Consider the following 20372-nt stretch of genomic DNA (forward strand, 5'->3'; position numbering starts at 1 on the left):
AAGAGATTTTTTTCCTCGCGTGTGTACGTACGTATGTATGTATGTATGTATGTATCTCGCATAACTCAAAAACGAGTAGCCTCAGAACATTGAAATTTTGCATATAGGACTGCTATAATATGTAGATGTGCATCTCCCATTTTGGTTGCAATCGGCCGCACCGGAAATATATGAATATATGTATATAAATACAAAATAATTTTTAAAAACAAAATAAGTATGCCTAGTATTTTCGAGCTTAAAGCTGCAGAAAATTATCATTAAAGACATAAAGTAAGAAATTTAGAACTAATGTTTCAAGACGAAAATTTTGAAATTCAGAGTTAATAAATTTCAAATAATCTAATAAATGCAACAAAGAATTTAATAAATATAAAAATGCAGAAACGCCCTTAAACTAATCCTATCTTAAATCTTATTAGAATCATTTCCGAATGTTATTTTTTTGCAAATTGCAATAAGTTTCATCTTGTAAAAATTTCAGGAGTTTTAGGGTTAGGCCTTAATTTGGTCTGCAAGAAAGAAGTATGGAGACTGGTTTGGTTTAGCTGATTATGGCAGAGCTCACTAGAGCTATCTGTCTAAGGAGATGGATGCCTTCGGGGAGGATGTTCTAAAGGAAACAGTTTGGTATACATGATATTACATGGGGATAACCCCGAAGACGCTCATGCAACCAGACCGTTTTTCCCGGAATCGAATCCAGGTCGGAACTACCAGTGTTCAACGATATCACCACTCGGCCGCTTGTGAGCCCAGAAGTGTGGAGAAGAAAGACGAAGAAAAATAAATAACAGATAGTGGCCAAGTTTCATCCAGACTTGCGGAGCTGTGCAAAAATTTTTAGCATTTCCAGACAAAAAGTGGAAGCGACGCCGACTGTGAAAACTTTTTGTAAGCCTCGTAATATTTTGCAGTTGAGGCAAAACTTAGATGCAAATGACTTTTTTGTTAAAAATAGATTTTTAATGCATCTTTTCTTTTAAAAGTAATAAATACTAGATATTTACAATGCGTAGTAATTTCTCGTCTTAATCGTTTTACCGCATTCATAGATTTTTATTTAATGCCACTGAAACAAAACAATGCATCGAAGTTTTCTGTATATTTTCGTGCTATCTATAATGATTTTAAATTAGTAAAATATAATAAGAGGCAAATATACTGCCAAATAAATTTTTCATATTTTAGAATTACATGATTTATTGTTTTAGGCTTTCTATCTGTAGGATAGTAATTTGACAAATTTTTAGTTAATATGTGATTGGGAGAAAATAAATTTTAAAAAATAACCATTTTCAAAGTTCAATAAATGACGCATCAAATAAGGTTCTGCGCCTTTCCCCAAAAGTGGAAATATCTGGCGCTTTGCGAAGGAGAACCGGCAGACAAGTCACGTGATACTCCTATGCAGCGAATTGTGCTTCCCCGCAGTGACGTCATCGGTAAAGTAGATAGGTCGTCTGCTGCAGAGCAAATTCAGTCATCGAAGTTCTCTCCAGCTGTTGAAACGTATTCTTGTGTCTAGAGATTTAGTATTATTTTATATAAAATGAGAGAAATAGTTCATATCCAAGCTGGTCAATGCGGCAACCAGATCGGTGCAAAGGTAATGCAACTCATCTTTTCTTACATCTAAAGTAATTTCTGCTGTTGCCAATATCGCATTCAGAAATTTTAATTATTTTTTCAGTGTTCAAATTGTGAGCATAGGTTTTGCATAAAAAAAATAATTCTCTTCGCTTGTTTTGGGCGTGGCCAGCGAAATTTTACCGTGTTCCAGATATGCTTTAAGTGCTCAAATTGCGCCTTAAAGCCCATCGGAGCTATTCTCATTTTTGAGGCAAATTGCAATTCTAGCCGTAACGCACCAGAGCTCTATATAAGAAGGACTTCGGCTCATCTTTTATGTAACTGAAATACAATATCAGCATAAAATTCTTTTAATATCAAAAATTTTATTTCAGTATTAAGTAAGCTTTAAAAATCGAATTTAACTTCTGAATGCATGCCTGTTTTTCCCAAACGAACAAATGCTTTAACATATGTTGCGGCTCTGAAAGAAAGAAAAGCCCGTACAACACATGTCAAAGGCAATGAATTTTTGGAATGCCAGGAAAGGCGATGTATTTTTCAAAACAAGTAAATCTTAGGTCCCCTGAAGCTTCCAGTGTGCAAGTTCAATTCTAGCGACTTCTCGCAGAAAAAAGTTCTTGCATATTTTTGTAGATGATTTAATCAAAAATGGGAGATGAAAATGGTGACTTGCGCAGAATCATACGATTGTTCTCGGTTTACATAAATCCTCGAATTCTCGGAGAAATCCCCCCCGGCCATTGCATTCTGTTTCACAGAGAGAATTATATCGGCAGGGCATCGTGGTCAGAAAGTGTCGGAATATTCTTTCTCTATTTTCATATCTACACATCTCCACTAAAATTTCCTTCCATACTCGCATACTGGTCTTAGCATGTTCTCTATTCTCATTAGCGGTACTTTTAACGTTTTACCTTGTATCTGAACATTAAAAAAAAGTCGAGAGAAATTGTAATTCCAGTTCCAGCCGGATTCCCAAGTAAGACAATGCCAGGTGTTTTACTTTGTTGTTTAGCAATTTATCATTTATTTAATATTTAAATTTTTATTTAGCTTTGTACATGTTATTTTTAATTATTAATTATTGTATTATTTAAATTATTGCTTATTTTATTAGGTATTTTTTTTATGTAATTCTGTTCCCCTTTCCTGGGCTTTGGTGCTTTAATTTTAGAAATTACGCCATGGTAATGAAGGAATGCCAACCAAGCATAAGCGGCAGAATATTATTTTAACTAATTAGTAAGAGAATAATGCCATTTCAGAATTAAAATATTAATTGATGTGTACAGACAGAACCTATCATAACGTTCTCTGCAGAAAAAAGTAATAAAATTTAATTATGTTATATAGTATTAAATGTTGAAATTTTAAAGTAAAAAATAAAAGAAATTCAAAAAAGATTAAAAAAAAAAGCTGCACACATTTTAAAGATGAAAAAATGTTGTGGGAGGGACTTTTGAGTAACGAAATTATGGTATTTGAAAAGTTTCTGATTTATTCAGATTCTGATGAAATCGTAATCAATCTGTCATTATCCAGATACTATCTAAATTATATATCTAATCTCAGTGTCTTATAACTGTTCGCAAATCATACATTATTAGGAAGAAAAGTAACGTACGATATCTTCCATTAAAAAAATATACATCCATTCCCCCTCTCCCATGTTTTTTGCGCGTAGGAATGCGTTTCGGTAATTGTACAGAATCGCCTTGGGAAACTGTCACTTCTGAGAAATCGCTGTTCTACTTTCTTTAGGGTATTTGGTATCGTTTTCAAATTATATATGCATTTATTATAAATATTGTTTAAGTAAATTGTAATATTTAGTATTTTGAGTTTAGTCTATTATATGTAAACGTTCTGTAAAAGTAATGATAATAATAGCACTAAATGAATTATTAATACGATAATAACATTAAAAGTAAGTTACGTAGTGGCAGTAATAGTAGTAAATAAAAAATCTAGTGATTAAAATAGTATTGTTTTTATTTCCTTGTACGAAGTAAAAAGGAAGTATTGTAATCGCGAAAAGCTTCAGGCAGCATATTTCAACGAAAATATCCCATTTTGACCTCTTTCAAATGCAATTTAACGATGTATTTCCGTGATATCTGCATGTAAGGACAGAATAAAACACTCTTTTCCTCCAAAAAAGTTATAAAACTGCTTTAAAATGAATTCTGAAGAGAATTTTTCGTGGCGTCTGTACGAACGTATGCACGTACGTACGTATCTCGCATAACTCAAAAACTAGTAACCTCAGAACGTTGAAATTTTGTATATAGGACTGCTATAACATGTAGATGTGCACCTCGTATTTTGGTTGCAATCGGCCGCACCAAACGTATATAAATATATTTATAAATATATCCATTCTGTTACCCGGCTCAGTGATCTCAGTTTCTTTACTCTTATATGTTTGTAAATTGTACAATTTTTGCTTTAAAAATGATTGAATTATGTTGTTTTTATCTTCCGGTTAAGGGTTTTATGCCTTTAGTAAATCTGTATGCAATATTTTTAGAATTATCAACAATTTTAAAATTGTTTAAGTGCCGCTAAGCCTAATTTGATGGCGGCCATTGCTCTTGTTTACATTTGAAACAGCTGAGTAGCGGATTTGTTGCCAATCTAGAGAAACTTAGCTTCGCAACAACAAAGATAACGCCTTCATTTATTATTTAAATCATGCTTAATCCTTTCTGGAATTTTTTTGAGGAAATAATCGTTTGAGATTTACTTCGTAATTTTTAATACAGATATTTTGAGTTTTTATGTATTTTTGCCTTGTCGCGAAGTGAAAACTGAATTAATTGAATGAGAAATACTCAATCGTCTGTGAAAAACTGTTTCTTTTTTGTTTTGTTTGCTTAATTTCTTTTATACATCGTTCTAGCTTTATTGTAGTATTTCAATAGAACATGTGGCAACGATTAGATAATTCTTTAAATGATATAAATTTTGTGCATTCTGAGTTATAATATGAACGAAATATAATACTGTTAAGTAAACCTAGCGCCAGAGTGTCGCTATGGTAAACAAAGTGAATTTTAAAGAATGCATTTATTCTATTCTGGTTTATGCGCTGTCGGCGAAGTAGGCTTAATTCAGTCCAATAAATTTTAATGAAATGCAAGAAAAAATGCGTATAATTTAATATTCCGTACAAGGAAGTCATATGGTGTACACATCAGATTTTTTCTTTTCATTTTACTAACATTATGACTTTCAGTAACGTTATTGGTTTATTACTACAGTAGATGCTGTTTAATGTGATTACGGTAAAACTTGCAGAGTTTCCACTGCGGAAAAAAACCTAGCGCTAGCCCTGAAAGTAAAATTAATAAAACAACAACAATAATAATAATAATAATAATAATAATAATATATTTAAAAAATTCTGAATGCTTTCAAATTTTACATTACTCCCAAAAAGGCGCTTTTTAATTTTTTTCATTTGCACACACATAAACTTTTTGAGAGCATTTGGGCTAACGTCCTTTGGGCTAAAAATATTTAAAAACGGCGTATCTTAAGAATTTCCGATTGAAAGTCTCGACGGTGATAGAGATAGAAGTTTTTATTCCGTACAATGTTGCCACTGCTCGCTTTGAAATCATTCAGTTTTTTAATTAAAAATTCGTTAAAGTTTTACAAATTATGAAATAGATAAAATAAATTCGAAATTCAAATTTCGTCTTCCAAGTGCCCATATTCGGGTGGAGGACTACATTGAAAATTTGATGACTCTAGGTACCGTTGTTTTTCGTAATGCGAGAAACAAAGATATATTCATGCAGATTCTTCATTATTTAATTTCTTTAAAAGTAATACAGGGCGATAATATTTAATGGCAGTAATTTGAAAAGTGATTCGTTGAAAAATACCGTTTCGAGACATGATGTCCCTTCTGGGTTAGCTGACCTTTGGGCTAATAAATAAGTAAAATAAAACAACCTAGTTTGACGTAGATTTACAATAACTCTTGAAATCAGAGCGATCAAATACAGGTTCTTGTTCAGAAGTAGAAAAATAAATTCTTCAGATTTTCTTATTCCCTGAAAACATTAACGGAAAACTAAAGTTACTATTTTGCCTATTTTTAAATATTACATTGGTAAGTTATCTTCCAGTGAGGGATTCCCTTCCAGTATTCAGATTAAGAATACCAAATTGGCAAATAATCTCCAGAAACGTGATAGATAGTTCAGAAATGAACTTTGACATTAAAAATATTATGAACTGTTCATAAAAAAATATTTTTCATTTGCCTAATAAAATTGCTGTGAAAGTACTTATTTTATATGTTTTTATTTATATTAAATTAATTAAGTTTTACCGCTAGTTTGAAGAATATTCTTGCTCATTGTTTAATGTTATCAGGTTAACCATGAACAAATGTGATTACATTAAGCGGAGCTACTTTATTATTATTGCATGCAACTGTAAATAGTGCTTAAAAGTAATAATAAGGTAATAAATAACATTATTGTTTTTAATTGTACACAACAATGTGAATTTCATTACTATAATTACTATTGCTACTAGTCTTTTTTATGTATAATATTATTGTTGCTATATGGTCATTGATATAGTATGCTTTATTTATAAATATATCTAATTTTTTTTATTGCGGATAATGAAATGAATATGCATTCTAACAATTTCATTATTGTTAGTACCTTTAATAATATTTTTAATATCACATGAAAGTAATATTAAGTTTTAATATTAGTTTTAATAATAATTAAAGCTGATATTAAAACTTCATATTTCAGATAGATAATTTATAATAATCGTTAAACCGTTATTATAAATGCTACGTTAATTAGCATACCAATAATTATAATAAATATTTATATCTGTAAGAACGAAATATAATTTGAAAAATTCAACACTTTTTTGTTCGTGAGAAAACAGTTCTAGGCTTCTGATTAATGAAATATAAAATCTAACGCTTTCGAATATTATATGGTGTAAAAACGCGTATAGTATATAAATGCATCTGCTGCGCTTTACATGTATTCACATGCTGCAGTGAAGATTTTCAAGATATCATGATACACACTCATCAAGGTCAATATCGTGATTCTAGCTTCTAGGTTTCAAACTGATTTCGCAGAAGCACGAAATGAACCCTGATGTGCTTGTTGTGAACAATAGCTGCGTAAGAAATAAACAGGAGGAAAACTATATATTTCAGAGAGACACAGCATCGTTGCCAAGTCTACACGCAATATTTCGTACTCAATGCAAACAAAATTTTAGAATGCTATTGAGCTGTTACAGTTTGTTCGTATCCAGTAACAACCGGGAAGTGTATTCAGAAATTTGATTTTAAATCGGAATAAAAATAAATTATATGAATTTTGCTCGCTTTTGTTCATATGGAGCAATAACCCCTTAATTATACTGTATAAAAATTAGAGTGGTATTTTCTCGCAAGGATTCAGGTAATAATTCTATCTATGTTTTTTAAACAAAACAAAATTCATTTTACCAGTGTTAAGGTTGGAAAACAACAATCCCAAAACTAATCATTCAAGAAAAAAAAAAAAAAAAAAAAGAGAGAGAGATAAGCTTGTTGTTAGTAAAGTAAATGTTGAAATTGTTAAACTTAAAATTTCCCTTCCTTCTTTTGTTAAAAGTTTGTGGAGGAGTCATATTCAATTTCAAATGGGAAACAAATATTTTCTTGAAATTGTTAGCCATAAATATAGATATGTCTGAGAAAGATTGCACTGCTAAATACCGTTCTTATGATTATAATCTAAGAAATGAATGAGGCAGAGTATGATGATATGATAATTTTTGTGCATTTTATGTTTTAAAAATGCTTAGGAAATTTAAATATTTATGCAGGTCGTATACTAAGAAACTTATGATTAATAACCCCAGCTAAAGACTTTATGAAGATAAAAAACTATGAAAATTTACATGGCAAACTGAAGCTGAAAAAAATTGTGAAAAATTATATGAATTGAACCGCTTTTACTCGAAATGTTGATTACAAAGATGTAAAATGTAATTTTGAAATATACAGAGTTCTGTGTTTTAGTTAAATACAGAATTTCAAGTTTTAGTGAAATACCAAGTTTTCAGTTTCACTATTTCCTGCGAAAGGAAACATGAAACCCGTGCCTTTTTTGTATATGTTTATCTAGTGTGATTTTTAGAAATCTGCTTTCCAAAACTTAATTTGGATACCTGTCTTAAGCGATGTTTGCATCTATCCTCTAAAATATTAATGAATGATACCTAGGATAAATTTGATGATATGAAGGTAATTCTTGTTATTCGGTTATAGAATTTTCTTTATGATAAAAATTATCATCGAGAAAATGCAAAATTTTAATTTTTATATGTCATCAAGAAATACAAAACTTAAATTTTTACCAAAAAATGTGACATGTCCATCTTGATCTAAGAAACTATCTTATTTGACTCACTTTTCTTAACTAGAATAAGAATCATGGATCTGCGACTAGCTGCTCAAAAGAAACATAGTTGTGCTATCTCTCTCAAACATTCTGTATAAATAAATAACTATATCTTATTTGAATTAACATCATATATTCTTTTAATACTTTGTTTCGTTTCTGTGCATTCTGTTTCCAATGCCGTATCATTTCTCAATTTAATTCTTTTTTATGCATTATCCTAACGATAATTATGTGATTCTTCATTCATTTCCTTTAAAGCTCATGACTCTGAATTAAAAAAAAATTCCTGCAACAGTGTTTAAGAAACCCCTTCTAAGAATTTCAGAGAAGCAAGGAAATCATAATTGGTTCCAAGTTTTGTTGATTTGGCCTTGACTGACAATTTTACGCCAGGTCTTAAAATCCATTCAACCTACATGCCATCGCAGCAAACCGATGGGAAAAAATTACCTCGAAATGAGACAAGAGAATGAATTTAGACTTGCAGGGTCATTCCCTTCTTGTGTCTGAGCGAGAAGGCGCATGAGTTCTTTTCGTCTGGAAGACTGCATTCATTCACCTCATTCCTTCTCAGAAATTCTTCAAAGGACATTACTAGATATTGAGTTCAGTTGCAACGTTTCTGCGAGTTGTTCTGTGATTCTTAATGCAGTGTCTATAAATTAGTGATTCAAACCCGATAGTGAACTAGAAAACTTTCCTGGTACTTAAAAATTACACCTTTCTTATCTCATGTGTTTAAATTTATTCAAGCCGTTAGATTATGATATCCTCAGTTTTAGAGAAATGAAGGACGTCATACATCAAATTCATAAAACCCGTATTTTGAGCTATATTAATCACGTTATTCATATCATATAGTTTGGAAAGGCTATGGCAAAAATGAATTTAACAAAAGCTAAGTGGTGAAGGTCAGGTGTCATCAACAGAAACATAAAAACGTTTCCGGAGCTATAAGGCTAAGTAACTCGCTCATTGATACATTTAATAACAGTCCTTGCAGAGAAAAATCGCGGCGCCAAAATCTTTGCCGGTTATAGCTCCTGGCGCCCAGTGGAGAGCGATGGCTATCCCGCTGTGTAGAGTCCAGAGAAGAGATGCTATACACCAGCGTATCTTTAATTTTAGTGTATTACACTATAAAATGTATGAAACTCGTTTGAAAATGGGGCTGCGTATCCAGAGGCCACTCTGAAAACTCGTTTTAAAGGGAACACCCACAATGGGCACGCGAACATCAGAATTAGTCATTGGATTCGATATGAGTTCTGTGCCTGTTATGTTCTATGCTCATATTCGATGTTCATCTGAAAATTGTTGCCTCCAGAATGCCCAGCAATAAGAAAACAATGCAATTAAAAAAGCATAATGCTTTGAGCAGCAGCTATATTGGAAAACTGTCTAGTCATTCACCCATGTTAGAAAACTATACCTTCCACTAGCTTACTAAGACTCCTATACTTTCTAGGTGATACTTTCTAGGTGCATACTTTCTAGGTGATGGTATCTGGTTTTCATTTATCAATGCGTTGCGTTATTCTGTATTAGTAGTATTGTTCGGGAAGAAAAATATGAAAGTATATTTCAGTTATGGTCCATGTTTCAGAGTTCTCCAAAAGTCAACCTTGCTGAATACCTGTGCGATGTGTCCAAACAGAAAATCAGATTCAATGTTCGTTCAGGTTTATGGCATAAAGAACTGAACACTGTCTTTTAGTAGTATTTTGATTTCAGTTAACGCAAGACCTATTTAGAACTTCTCCATCAATCGTACTTTTACACATAAGAACTGTTTTAAACGGCATAGGAGGTACCAGCATCAAACTAATCATAATATTTTGACTCTTTGAGTTTTCCCCATAGAATATATAACATACTCTGTTTAAAAATTATACTGTAAAATTTTACATTGAATACAAGATATCTTGTAGGGTTCCAGGAAAATTGTAAGCTGAACTTGCAAGCACCTCATTGTAAGTTACACTTCATTTATCGTCAAAAGCAAAATATTCCGCAGCTACATTCGTGGCCCACGAAAATAGATCAGCCATTTTTATGTATAAATTAACCCCAAATAAAGGTCGAATTTTTCAAACTTTTGAGGCTTGCATATAAAATACGAATACTTCTAGTAAAGTTTGTCGTTCTTTTTTTTTCAAAATATCGCAAAAGGGTTATGTGAAAAGTTAAAAGAATGAATAATTGCATGTTTGTTATAAAAAAGGCCTGATTTTAGCGTTTTCGTAACTTCAGGCGAAAGTAGGTCCAGACTTCCAAATGGCGTCACAAGCAACAGAATATTTGCGGGTAATACAATGAACCAGACACAGAGGCAGCCAGAGCTAGACCGTCAGCAGCCCATAACACGGTTAATACCAAACCTATGGAGGTGATCCCAAGAGGCTGAAATTCCCGAGGAGATCCTTTAGAATTATTTAATATGTAGCGATCACACAGCTCGGGGGGAAAAAAAAAGAAAGAAAGAAAGACTTGGCAGTACCTTTACAGACCCTGTCGAGTCCGCTTGGATCCCTGTCTAGTCACTGTGAAGGCAAGCTTATCTTCCCTGTACTATCCACTTTCAAGCATACGGACGTTTGGAGTTGCCAACTCGGGGTTGCGATTAGTAGAGTTGGGGGACCTGGAAAAAAAAAAGTTGTTGCAACTGGGTTCGTAAATGTATATATGCATATAATGTATGAATGTATGTGTTAATGTATGCATCTACGTACGTATGTGTATGTGTGCATACACACAAATATGCGCACATACATACATATATTTCTAATCCCAATAATAGAAGGGTGCCATTATTATGAACTTGTGCATGCAATATGTTTTTATAACTAGAGTTCTTTAAAAAACTCTAAATATTACAGAGGTTTTGTACTTATTTTTAACTTAGTCTTGTGATAAGTATGGATCTTAAATCAAAATGAAATTCATTTGTGTACTCTGCATCTAATGGCAGAGGTGAATTAGATTTAAATTGCAGAAAATAATTCGCCTAGGCTCAGAACCGAATTTAATTCTAAAACATATTTCTGAGTCATTTGAGTATTTTAGATACAGAATTAATTATGTAGCGCCTAATATTAAATGTCATATTTGTTTGCATAGGTAAGAATAGCAAGTAATCTTTTTTATTCTTTTCTTTCTAGTTCTGGGAAGTTATCTCAGACGAACACGGCATCGACCCAACAGGTACTTATCACGGCGATTCCGATCTGCAGTTGGAAAGGATAAATGTATATTACAATGAAGCCACTGGTAAGTTTATCGATTCAGCCGGCATTAATTTTCAATGATGATTCTACCATCGCTTCGTGTATGAAATATGTGTAAATAACGATGATGGACACACTTTTCGTTTAAGTATAAACTAAGAGCCAAGTTACTTTCTTTTTCTAGAGCTCGTGAAAGGTAAAATAAAATTCTCATTTAATCACTGTATTCAGTTTTGTGCGCAAGTAAAAAACTCTAGATTGCTTTTTGTTCCTTTAATTAAATATAGCAAAGCATTAAATTCTTAATTGCATGAAAAGTTCTGAATTATCCTCTAATTACTCAAGCTCAATGTTATCTTATTTAATTTAAGAACATATTTTTTAAATATCTAACTAAATCTGTAGAAAGTGGGAGGAATGGCTTAAAATACGTTGTCAGATCGTCCATAGAATTTTTCTTCGCGCACTCGTTTATATATTGTAATGAATAATATATGAAATTTAATGAAAGACGCATTTCATTATCCATAAATTAATGAAAACGTATTTAGTTACGTATTTCAAATCATATTAAGCGAACATACTTCTCTGGATGTAAAATGAAATTACAAATGACTTTACTTCTGTATTAAAAATATTGTGTACTTAACAGTTACGAAAAATCCACTGCATCTCGTAATTACAAAGTACAAAATGAAATGTATTTTAACAGGAACATTTTTTGCAGTGGTTTGAATATCTTAGTGAATAATTATCATTTAACAAAGCTTCTTTTGGTCGGGGTTTAATTCTGTTTATTTTGATACATCAATATTCGGTTATTCAGCTCCAGTGTATTTTAATTTTAGTGAATAATATTGCTGAAAAACTTCACATAAATAATATGGCGTCAGGAAAAGATAAGTAAATAAATAAATAAATGTACCTCCCTAATATTGCCAGTTAGTCGTATTAAACTATCATTTCTTGCTTTGCTAGCTCTGTAGCAATTTTTAATGAAACAACAAAGCGTATATTATTGAGCTGTTTTCTGAAGAATTGATCTAGCAGTATTGGTGAATTCAAGATTAAGACGAGAACGGCATTTAAAAGAAATGGGTTCCGTATATTGCAATACATCTATAAAAACTCACCTATAATCCGTGTATTTTAATTAGTTTTAAATGCTATGTATGATTTAACAAATTATTGCATATTTGTGCAACCATAATGATGCGCTTTCCTTATTTTTGTGACTCTATTAAATTAATTTAATGTTTGGAATTATACTTTTCATAATTATCTGTGAAATTACGGTTAGATTTTCAGTACGACCATACCACTCCTACTTGACTTGAAGAACCCTCAAACTCTCGGGGCATACTGAGGCTAAGGCGAGTGGGGAACTTGAAACAAGTAAAAAGTGACAGGAAAGGCAAAATCAAAATATAATAAATTAAATATTATTAATATAAATACAATTTTAAGATTGCGTAAGGAGTTCAAATCTGTCGATATTCGTAAAGTTGACTTAGGAAGTTTCGTATGAATTTACGAGTAATATACACAGTGCATCTGCAGAGTTTTGGACTAAATTCGTTACAAAATCGTAAGCTGAAAGTCTGATACATTACCTTTTAGTAAACAAAATTAAAAAGAAAATAATATCTTTTAACCTTTGATACAGAACCCTTGTAAGTTTGTTCATTGGTTGATATGTTTATACAGCTATTACTTCTTAGAAATCTCTTAGAATACTTGTCAAGTCTCTTGTTTCGGTTTCAGAATCTTTTCAGTTCTATTCAGAAATAATCTTCGGCGTGAGCTTTCGTAGACTTGACTTAATCGTAGTATCGTAGTACTTGACTTAATCGTTCGTAGACTTAATCTTCGGCGTGAGCTTTCGACTTGTATCTATGAACGTCGAGTATTTGTAGGTACAAAATAGAGTAATCTGTAGGTACGAGATATGGTGAGAGTAGAGTAATCTGTAGGTACCAGATATGGTGAGTAGAGAATGAGGATGAGAAGCTGTGACACCTTTGCTTAGAAACTACATTAGAAGAATGGAACTGTCTGTCGCTACATTGTCGTGAAGCAGAAACCAATTATTGGTTTAGCTGTAAAGACATTAGGTGTCCGTGAAGCAGCAGACATGAAAAATGTGCAATGCCCTTGCCGGGACTCAAACCTGGACCTCTCGAATACACCCCGAGTATGCTACCATTACACCACGAAAGCATGCTGGAAGGAGGGAGAAAATAGAGCTTATTTAGTTTTCTAATAGAAGAGTGACTCAGCAAAGCTAATTAGTTATCATTTGAATCGACAGAAGACGATTTTTCAGATAGTACAACTTTTCTTTTTTGTTCTCATCCGTTCGAGACTGCGAAGGAAGTCCACTCTTGGACTTATCATCATCATCTTCGCATCTGTCACGAAATCTTACGGAAAAACATTGAATCGTAGTAACGTTTGTTCCATGTGCTTTATACAATATTTGAATGTCTCCGCTGCTGTTTTTCTCGCTTTACAGCAAAATTCTTAGTCAGCCTTCGAGTCTGTAATAGCAGATGTTTACGAGATCAAAGCAAGCGAAAACAGCTTGCATAGAAAAGTTTGTCCATAAACAGACGATTTTTAAGAAGAGCAAGCTGAGATGTCATAATAATAATTAATCGTTTGTCAGGTTAGCTAGAATATGTTAAAAATTATATAAATGCATGGGTATTTCTTCATTGAAAGAAACTGGATGTAGTTATAACAAGATAGCAATGGACAAAAAATACTTTATCCCCGCCAAGACTGTGGAAAGAGGACTCCATATCTAAACACGTATGAGCCTCCCTTTTTTCTGTTTCAAGTTCTCAATCTGGAAATGGAAACCTTTTCAATTGTTTCGGTATGGTCATCCAGTCTCTTCTTTTTGCTGCACTACCATTCCCTAGTTGCAACGAAGATGTGTTTAATAAATGCAAATTAACACAGAGAACAGGATGAAGAATTATATGATTTTATCTTTTGTTTAAGAGAAAGAAAATGAACAAAATTTTAGAAAAAATCTGGATGATAGATTTTGAGCTGTATTTTAAATTTTAATATTTATGAAATTTCTTATTTTATTTTATGACTATATTTTATGACATTTAAATTCTATATTTTATGATATTTTGATTTTGATGTAAAATGATGTACTCCTTTGGAGGATGCGGTGCTGATAAAAGTTTCCTTTGCAGGCGGCAAATACGTACCTCGAGCAATCCTCCTCGATTTGGAACCTGGTACGATGGACTCCGTACGATCTGGTCCCTTCGGACAGTTATTTAGGCCCGATAATTTTATTTTTGGTGAGTATCTCACGTAACTTTAGTAATTTCCCATCTAAGTAAATTCTCACATTAACTTTGGTATGATAACAACCTCCCATCTTAACTTTGGTAATCCGACTTGTATCTTTCAGAACAAAGTTATCTATAAATACATAGATAAGAGATATAGAGAATTGGATGTTAAAACAAAATGTCAGTAACCTTTTAAATTAAAAAGGGAAAAGACTCGATTTTATGCGATTCGTTTCCTCTCACAGATAATTAATTTTTCTTAAATAGGACTTTAAGATCTGCCAATGTTCGTATCGTGTAACAGTTTAGCTTTACCAGAAAATATTTAATGTATCATTATCCGTATACACTTTTTGACCCATATACTTATATTTATATATTATTTCTTTTCTTGGAAGGTTCTATTGAAAGCTTGTCTCCAGTTTATCTGATGCCGTAGATCATCCGTATATTTGGCGTCCTTATAAATTAGGTATATAATAATTCAAAACAAAACATGCTTTTATTTATTTGTGGCTTCTGAGAACAGTTTAACTAGCACTTTCCGAAAATAGAAGTTCTAAGCGGTTGCGTATGTCGCCTGTGCTTAAAGTGTTCCTGGTTCTATTAGGCATTAATAAGCAACAGTAATTTTCTCAGCTCTTTCCCTTATTTTCATTTAATTTTTTGTTTGTTTAGGACAAAGTGGCGCTGGGAACAACTGGGCTAAAGGTCACTACACAGAAGGTGCGGAGCTGGTGGATACCGTCTTAGATGTAGTAAGGAAAGAAGCCGAAAGCTGCGATTGCCTACAAGGATTCCAACTTGCTCATTCGCTAGGCGGCGGCACTGGATCCGGCATGGGAACGCTACTCATATCCAAAATCAGAGAAGAATACCCTGACAGAATCATGAACACATTTAGCGTCATGCCTTCCCCTAAGGTGAAGCATCAACCATTCTTCTGATACTGCATAATAACCACTGACATGTGTCCATTCCTTAAGCGATTTCGTAATTAAGAGTAACTTCACATATACTCAGCCCTTTACCCATTTTAATCCGTTGCAACTGCGATGTCTGCCTTCACTGTTGTAGTCCATATTTAGCTTTCGTAACGATCTTGTTTTAATAAATCTATTTGTTTAAGGAGGGTATATCTTGCACAAGTTAATAAATTTTGTTATAAGCTTAAAATAGGTATTTACTGTGTAGAATCATTAGATTTGTTGAAGCAGGAAACATGAAAAATGTGCAGTGGCCTTGCCAGGATTTGAACTTCTATTGCTCCTCTAAAAGATACAAGTGTGAAGTCGGACGCATTTACAATTTACGCTACGAGGGCAGTAAGGAGGGGAAAAATACTTTACCCCACTTTAAGGACGACTAGAGGGAAGGAGATCCAATCGCCAAATTCCGGTGGTGACTGATTACCGTCCATCACCTTTCAATTGGGACGCCACTGTAGAATCATTAGGTTTGTTGAAGCAGGAAACATGAAAAATTTGCAATTCCTTTACCGGGATTTCAACTCTGGACCTCTTGACTGCTACCCGAACGTGCTTCCATTAGACCACGTAGACGTCCGTTAAAAAGGGAGAAAATACCTTACAATTGTCTTCGCTCGTTAAAAAAAAATAACAAGGCAAAAAGAATGTTAGCAGAAAAGGGCATTGAGACAAAAATAATTGTATGCAAGCATAAAATAATACATTATTGCAAAAGATGTAATAGGCTGATTGACGAATGTAAGACTGGACTTCGATAAAGAATAATCAATAATCAAGCTTATATTTTTTTAGATTGCATATACTTTGTTAAAATTTATTTCAGCGAGGAATTAAAATTTCCGGTTTCATTTAATATTTATGCTAGGAAAGTAGCTATCTGTTTTCACTACAGAGTATCTAGGTTACCACAGCTTTTAATCGTACTCAGATAATCAAGAAAACTGTGTAAAGCAACCGCTTTATATATTTCATTATTTTTTAGACAAGAAATAATGGACATTTATTTTTTAAAAGAGATATTTCGTTAAATATAGTAAAATAAATATCTGGCCACAGTAGATAATTATTTATTTAATTAAAATCTCTTGTAATCTTTAGTTTCAAAATGAAATATTATTCATGAAAGTATTTTTAATTTTTTAGTCTTGAAAACTTGCTCGTATTGCGCATAGAGAAACCACTACTTTTTTTCTCCTCAAGAGTGGAACGTAGAATCGAACTATTCTGTTTCGCGATGTCAGGCCTCCGACCACTCATGGGCAAGATGTCTTAAAAAACTATCAATCAGGAGCATGGTTTCACAGCTAAAAATTTTTACTTAAAACCAAAAATCGGTTAAATTGCAAGTATAAAAATAATCTTGAAATATAACACGGTTGCATCCATGCTTTTTATTTTAGTTGATGGAATTTCTTGCTCTTTGAAAATTAGACTTGGTTAAAATGATCTCTGATTCTACCATGTGAGATCTACTTTTTCCTTTTATTATAAGAAGAAAGTAAAAACAATTATTATTACGGCTTTTACTTTTACTTATTAAGCAAAAGTATTTTTCTCTTGTAGGTATCCGACACAGTAGTAGAACCTTACAATGCAACTCTTTCTGTTCATCAATTAGTCGAAAACACCGATGAAACCTACTGCATCGACAATGAAGCTTTGTACGACATATGCTTCCGTACACTGAAGCTTACAACACCTACTTACGGAGATCTTAACCATCTCGTATCTGTCACAATGTCCGGAGTTACCACTTGTTTAAGGTTCCCAGGCCAACTTAATGCCGATCTCAGAAAATTAGCTGTCAACATGGTTCCTTTCCCCCGACTTCACTTTTTCATGCCTGGCTTTGCTCCTCTAACCTCTAGAGGCAGCCAACAATACAGAGCACTTACAGTTCCAGAGCTTACCCAACAGATGTTTGATGCCAAGAACATGATGGCTGCCTGCGATCCTAGACACGGCAGGTACTTAACTGTTGCCACTATCTTCAGAGGACGAATGAGCATGAAAGAGGTTGACGAACAAATGCTTAATGTACAGAACAAAAACAGTAGCTACTTTGTCGAATGGATTCCAAATAACGTGAAGACTGCCGTTTGTGATATTCCTCCTCGTGGTCTTAAAATGTCTGCTACCTTCATTGGTAACAGCACAGCCATTCAAGAACTCTTCAAGAGAATTTCGGAACAGTTCACAGGTAACTAAACACTCATTTCATCTTTGCTTAATTAGACAAATTTCTATAATCATTTTAAGCTTGAATTATATCGATTGATTATTTTTTTGTAAAATCATCGAAATTTTGATGAAAGTTATGCTGTTTATATTAAAATTGTCAGCTAAAGAAGTTCCAATTAAATAATAAGTTTCTAAAAAGTACGTTCTTTTTGTAGTATGATATAAATGATAACGTTTAACCAATCAGTCGAAGAGTTAATTTAGCATTTACTATAACTCTACAATTAAACAATTTTCCCAACTATGCCCATCGAATGGTGCTTCACGCTGGGCTATTTCTTTATTGCTGACTAGCGCCGTGATTATTAATCAATTTAGACAGATAGACAAATTTAAACTGGGTAAGATTTATTTGCCATTTTTAATCCAAGTTATGTTAGAACACACAAAAATAATCGATTTATTTATTTATGATAATGTTAAACAAAACTGAAGCGACCTACCGTTTAGTATTAAAAATTACCAAAGGCAAGTTTCTGTCAAGCGCTACTCATTCCTGTTTGGCCATTTAAGCGTTAAATCACTTGCGATTGCAAACTCTAATTTGCCATTAGAGTTTGCATTGCTGCCTCCGATTAATAAAAATTAACGCTAAATTCCTTCGAGGCAGCAACGCGGCCTTTTTACACTACTAGGCATGAATTGCAGTTAACGACTCTAGTTTTTAAACTATCTTTCGCGTGTTCTTAGCTTGCAGATCCTTCTGGTCTGAGCGAATATATGTGACATTGAGCCAAAGAGAAGATAGAAGACAGTATTTAAATTAAACTCAACTCTTATTAACTTCGAAACCATGATTTTGCGCATGTGATCGGTGGCAGGGAAAGATATTTTTAATGCTTAAAGTCACATAAAACACAATTCTCAGTACGTTTGTAGAGAGATTAGGATTTTTTGGAAGCTAGAGAGAGGAAAAATTAGCAGACGCCTTCGCCAGGAATCGAACCACGGACCTCTGGAATACCGGCCCAGCATGCAGAACCACTACACCATGAAGGCACGTTAGGAAAGCGGGTGAAATACCTTATATGCTTCCACTTTTAAAGGGCGGCTGGGGGTTTTAGGGGACCCAATCACCAAATCCTGGGTGAGCAGAATCATTATCCACTACCCTTTTAGTTCGGGCGCCACTGTAGAGACATTAGGTAGTTTTTAGAAGCAGGCAAGATGAAAAATTCGCAAATACCTTCGCCGGGTATCGAACCACTGACCTCTGGAATACCGGCCCAGCGTGCAGAACCACTACACCACGAAGGCACGCAAGGAAGGCGGGAGAAATACCTTATACGTTGGTATTAAAACCCGCACATCCTACAGGGATGTCAGTTTATACAGGAAGAAAGCGGTCATTTCCTCCCTATATCCGTATGCCCCTCTGAAAGGAATATGTTTGAATGAATTTTGGAACGTTCTGTTTGACTATGATAGAATTAATGGAATAGTGATTACATAATAATGTCAGTTATTCATTTCAGTTAAATGGCATGGCTTACTCAGTTTCTATAAGATAGACTCACTCACTCATAAGCTTGACACTGTTGCTCTAAATTGATACAATATTTTAAAGTTATATTTTTATATATGTATGCTAATTAGACTCTGATTAATTTTGTATTAACTAAATTAGTAATTAAGCGTATTAATTTTTTTTTTCAAATTCCTCTTACAATTTTTTTTACTGTAGCTATGTTCCGCCGGAAAGCTTTCTTGCATTGGTACACTGGTGAAGGTATGGATGAAATGGAATTCACTGAAGCTGAATCTAACATGAATGATTTGGTGTCGGAATACCAGCAATACCAAGAGGCCACAGCTGATGACGAGGGAGATTTCGAAGATGAAGAACAAGCAGTTGGAGAAACAGCTTAAGATTTCGCTCTTATATACCGTTATTCCATAGAGGACCAAAATTTTATAACTGGATTAGAATCCTAACTTACTTAGCTATTTAACCCTGCAGTCTCAGTTGTATCTTACAGTTGTTTCGTATAAACGTAAACCAGTATTGACATAAATGTACTACATTCCAATCCGTTTACTGTTACCAGCAAGTATCCGGCTTTTTCTCTTTAACTAAAATGTTTTTATTTTTTTTTTTTTTTTTTTTTTTTTTTTTTTAAGTGCATTACTTTTGGATAAGCGTGTGTTTATCACCTAATTAATGCTAGCACTTAAGTCTTCTTAAACAGCGTCACTTTCGATAAAATTTTCCCCGAAGCGAAGATTTCTATCTGAGGGTGAAAGTTAAATCTTGAATTCGTGAAATGAATTTGTCTATATCAGCATTAAATCAAAATGAAAATCTAATTTTCTAGAACTTTTAAACGAATCAAATCTAGCACTGCTAAATCAAAATTCATTCTTATGCAGCTACACTGTTTCCGTTACATGTTTCTTTTTGAATAAAAGCTGTTTTTTGAGAAGTGTGTTTTTATTTCATTTTCACATTTTTATCATATGTAACGTATACACAACTGCCAGCTCTCCTGGCTTTCTAATATCATATTGTTGCGTGCGTACGAGTTCGTTATGAAATGAATGCACAAGTCC

The 20372-nt window shown here is 33.2% G+C and overlaps 1 protein-coding gene across 1 annotated transcript; it reads left to right on the forward strand.

Annotated features, from left to right (window-relative positions):
- The first annotated feature begins 1451 nt into the window (after positions 1–1451).
- LOC118183971 (tubulin beta-4B chain) lies at positions 1452–20245 on the forward strand. The gene is made up of 6 exons (XM_035353588.2): positions 1452–1609; positions 11207–11315; positions 14488–14598; positions 15271–15515; positions 17145–17781; positions 19507–20245. Exons 1-6 carry the CDS (start codon positions 1553–1555, stop codon positions 19689–19691), a joined length of 1344 nt encoding a protein of 447 aa, XP_035209479.1. The 5' UTR covers positions 1452–1552; the 3' UTR covers positions 19692–20245.
- The last annotated feature ends 127 nt before the right edge of the window (positions 20246–20372 follow it).

This window comes from Stegodyphus dumicola, chromosome 3, assembly GCF_044657685.1.
Source record: "Stegodyphus dumicola isolate Sdum_Otavi_A_Nest chromosome 3, ASM4465768v1".
In the NCBI taxonomy this organism is placed as follows: Eukaryota; Metazoa; Arthropoda; class Arachnida; order Araneae; family Eresidae; genus Stegodyphus; species Stegodyphus dumicola.

Bases quoted from the DNA above. Each gene is read 5' to 3' on its own strand.
- LOC118183971 (XM_035353588.2), top strand. From the start codon at position 1,553: ATGAGAGAAATAGTTCATATCCAAGCTGGTCAATGCGGCAACCAGATC. The intron at 1,610-11,206 runs GTAATGCAACTC...TTTTCTTTCTAG, and splicing joins GCAACCAGATCGGTGCAAAG to TTCTGGGAAGTTATCTCAGA. The intron at 17,782-19,506 runs GTAACTAAACAC...TTTTTACTGTAG, and splicing joins AATTTCGGAACAGTTCACAG to CTATGTTCCGCCGGAAAGCT.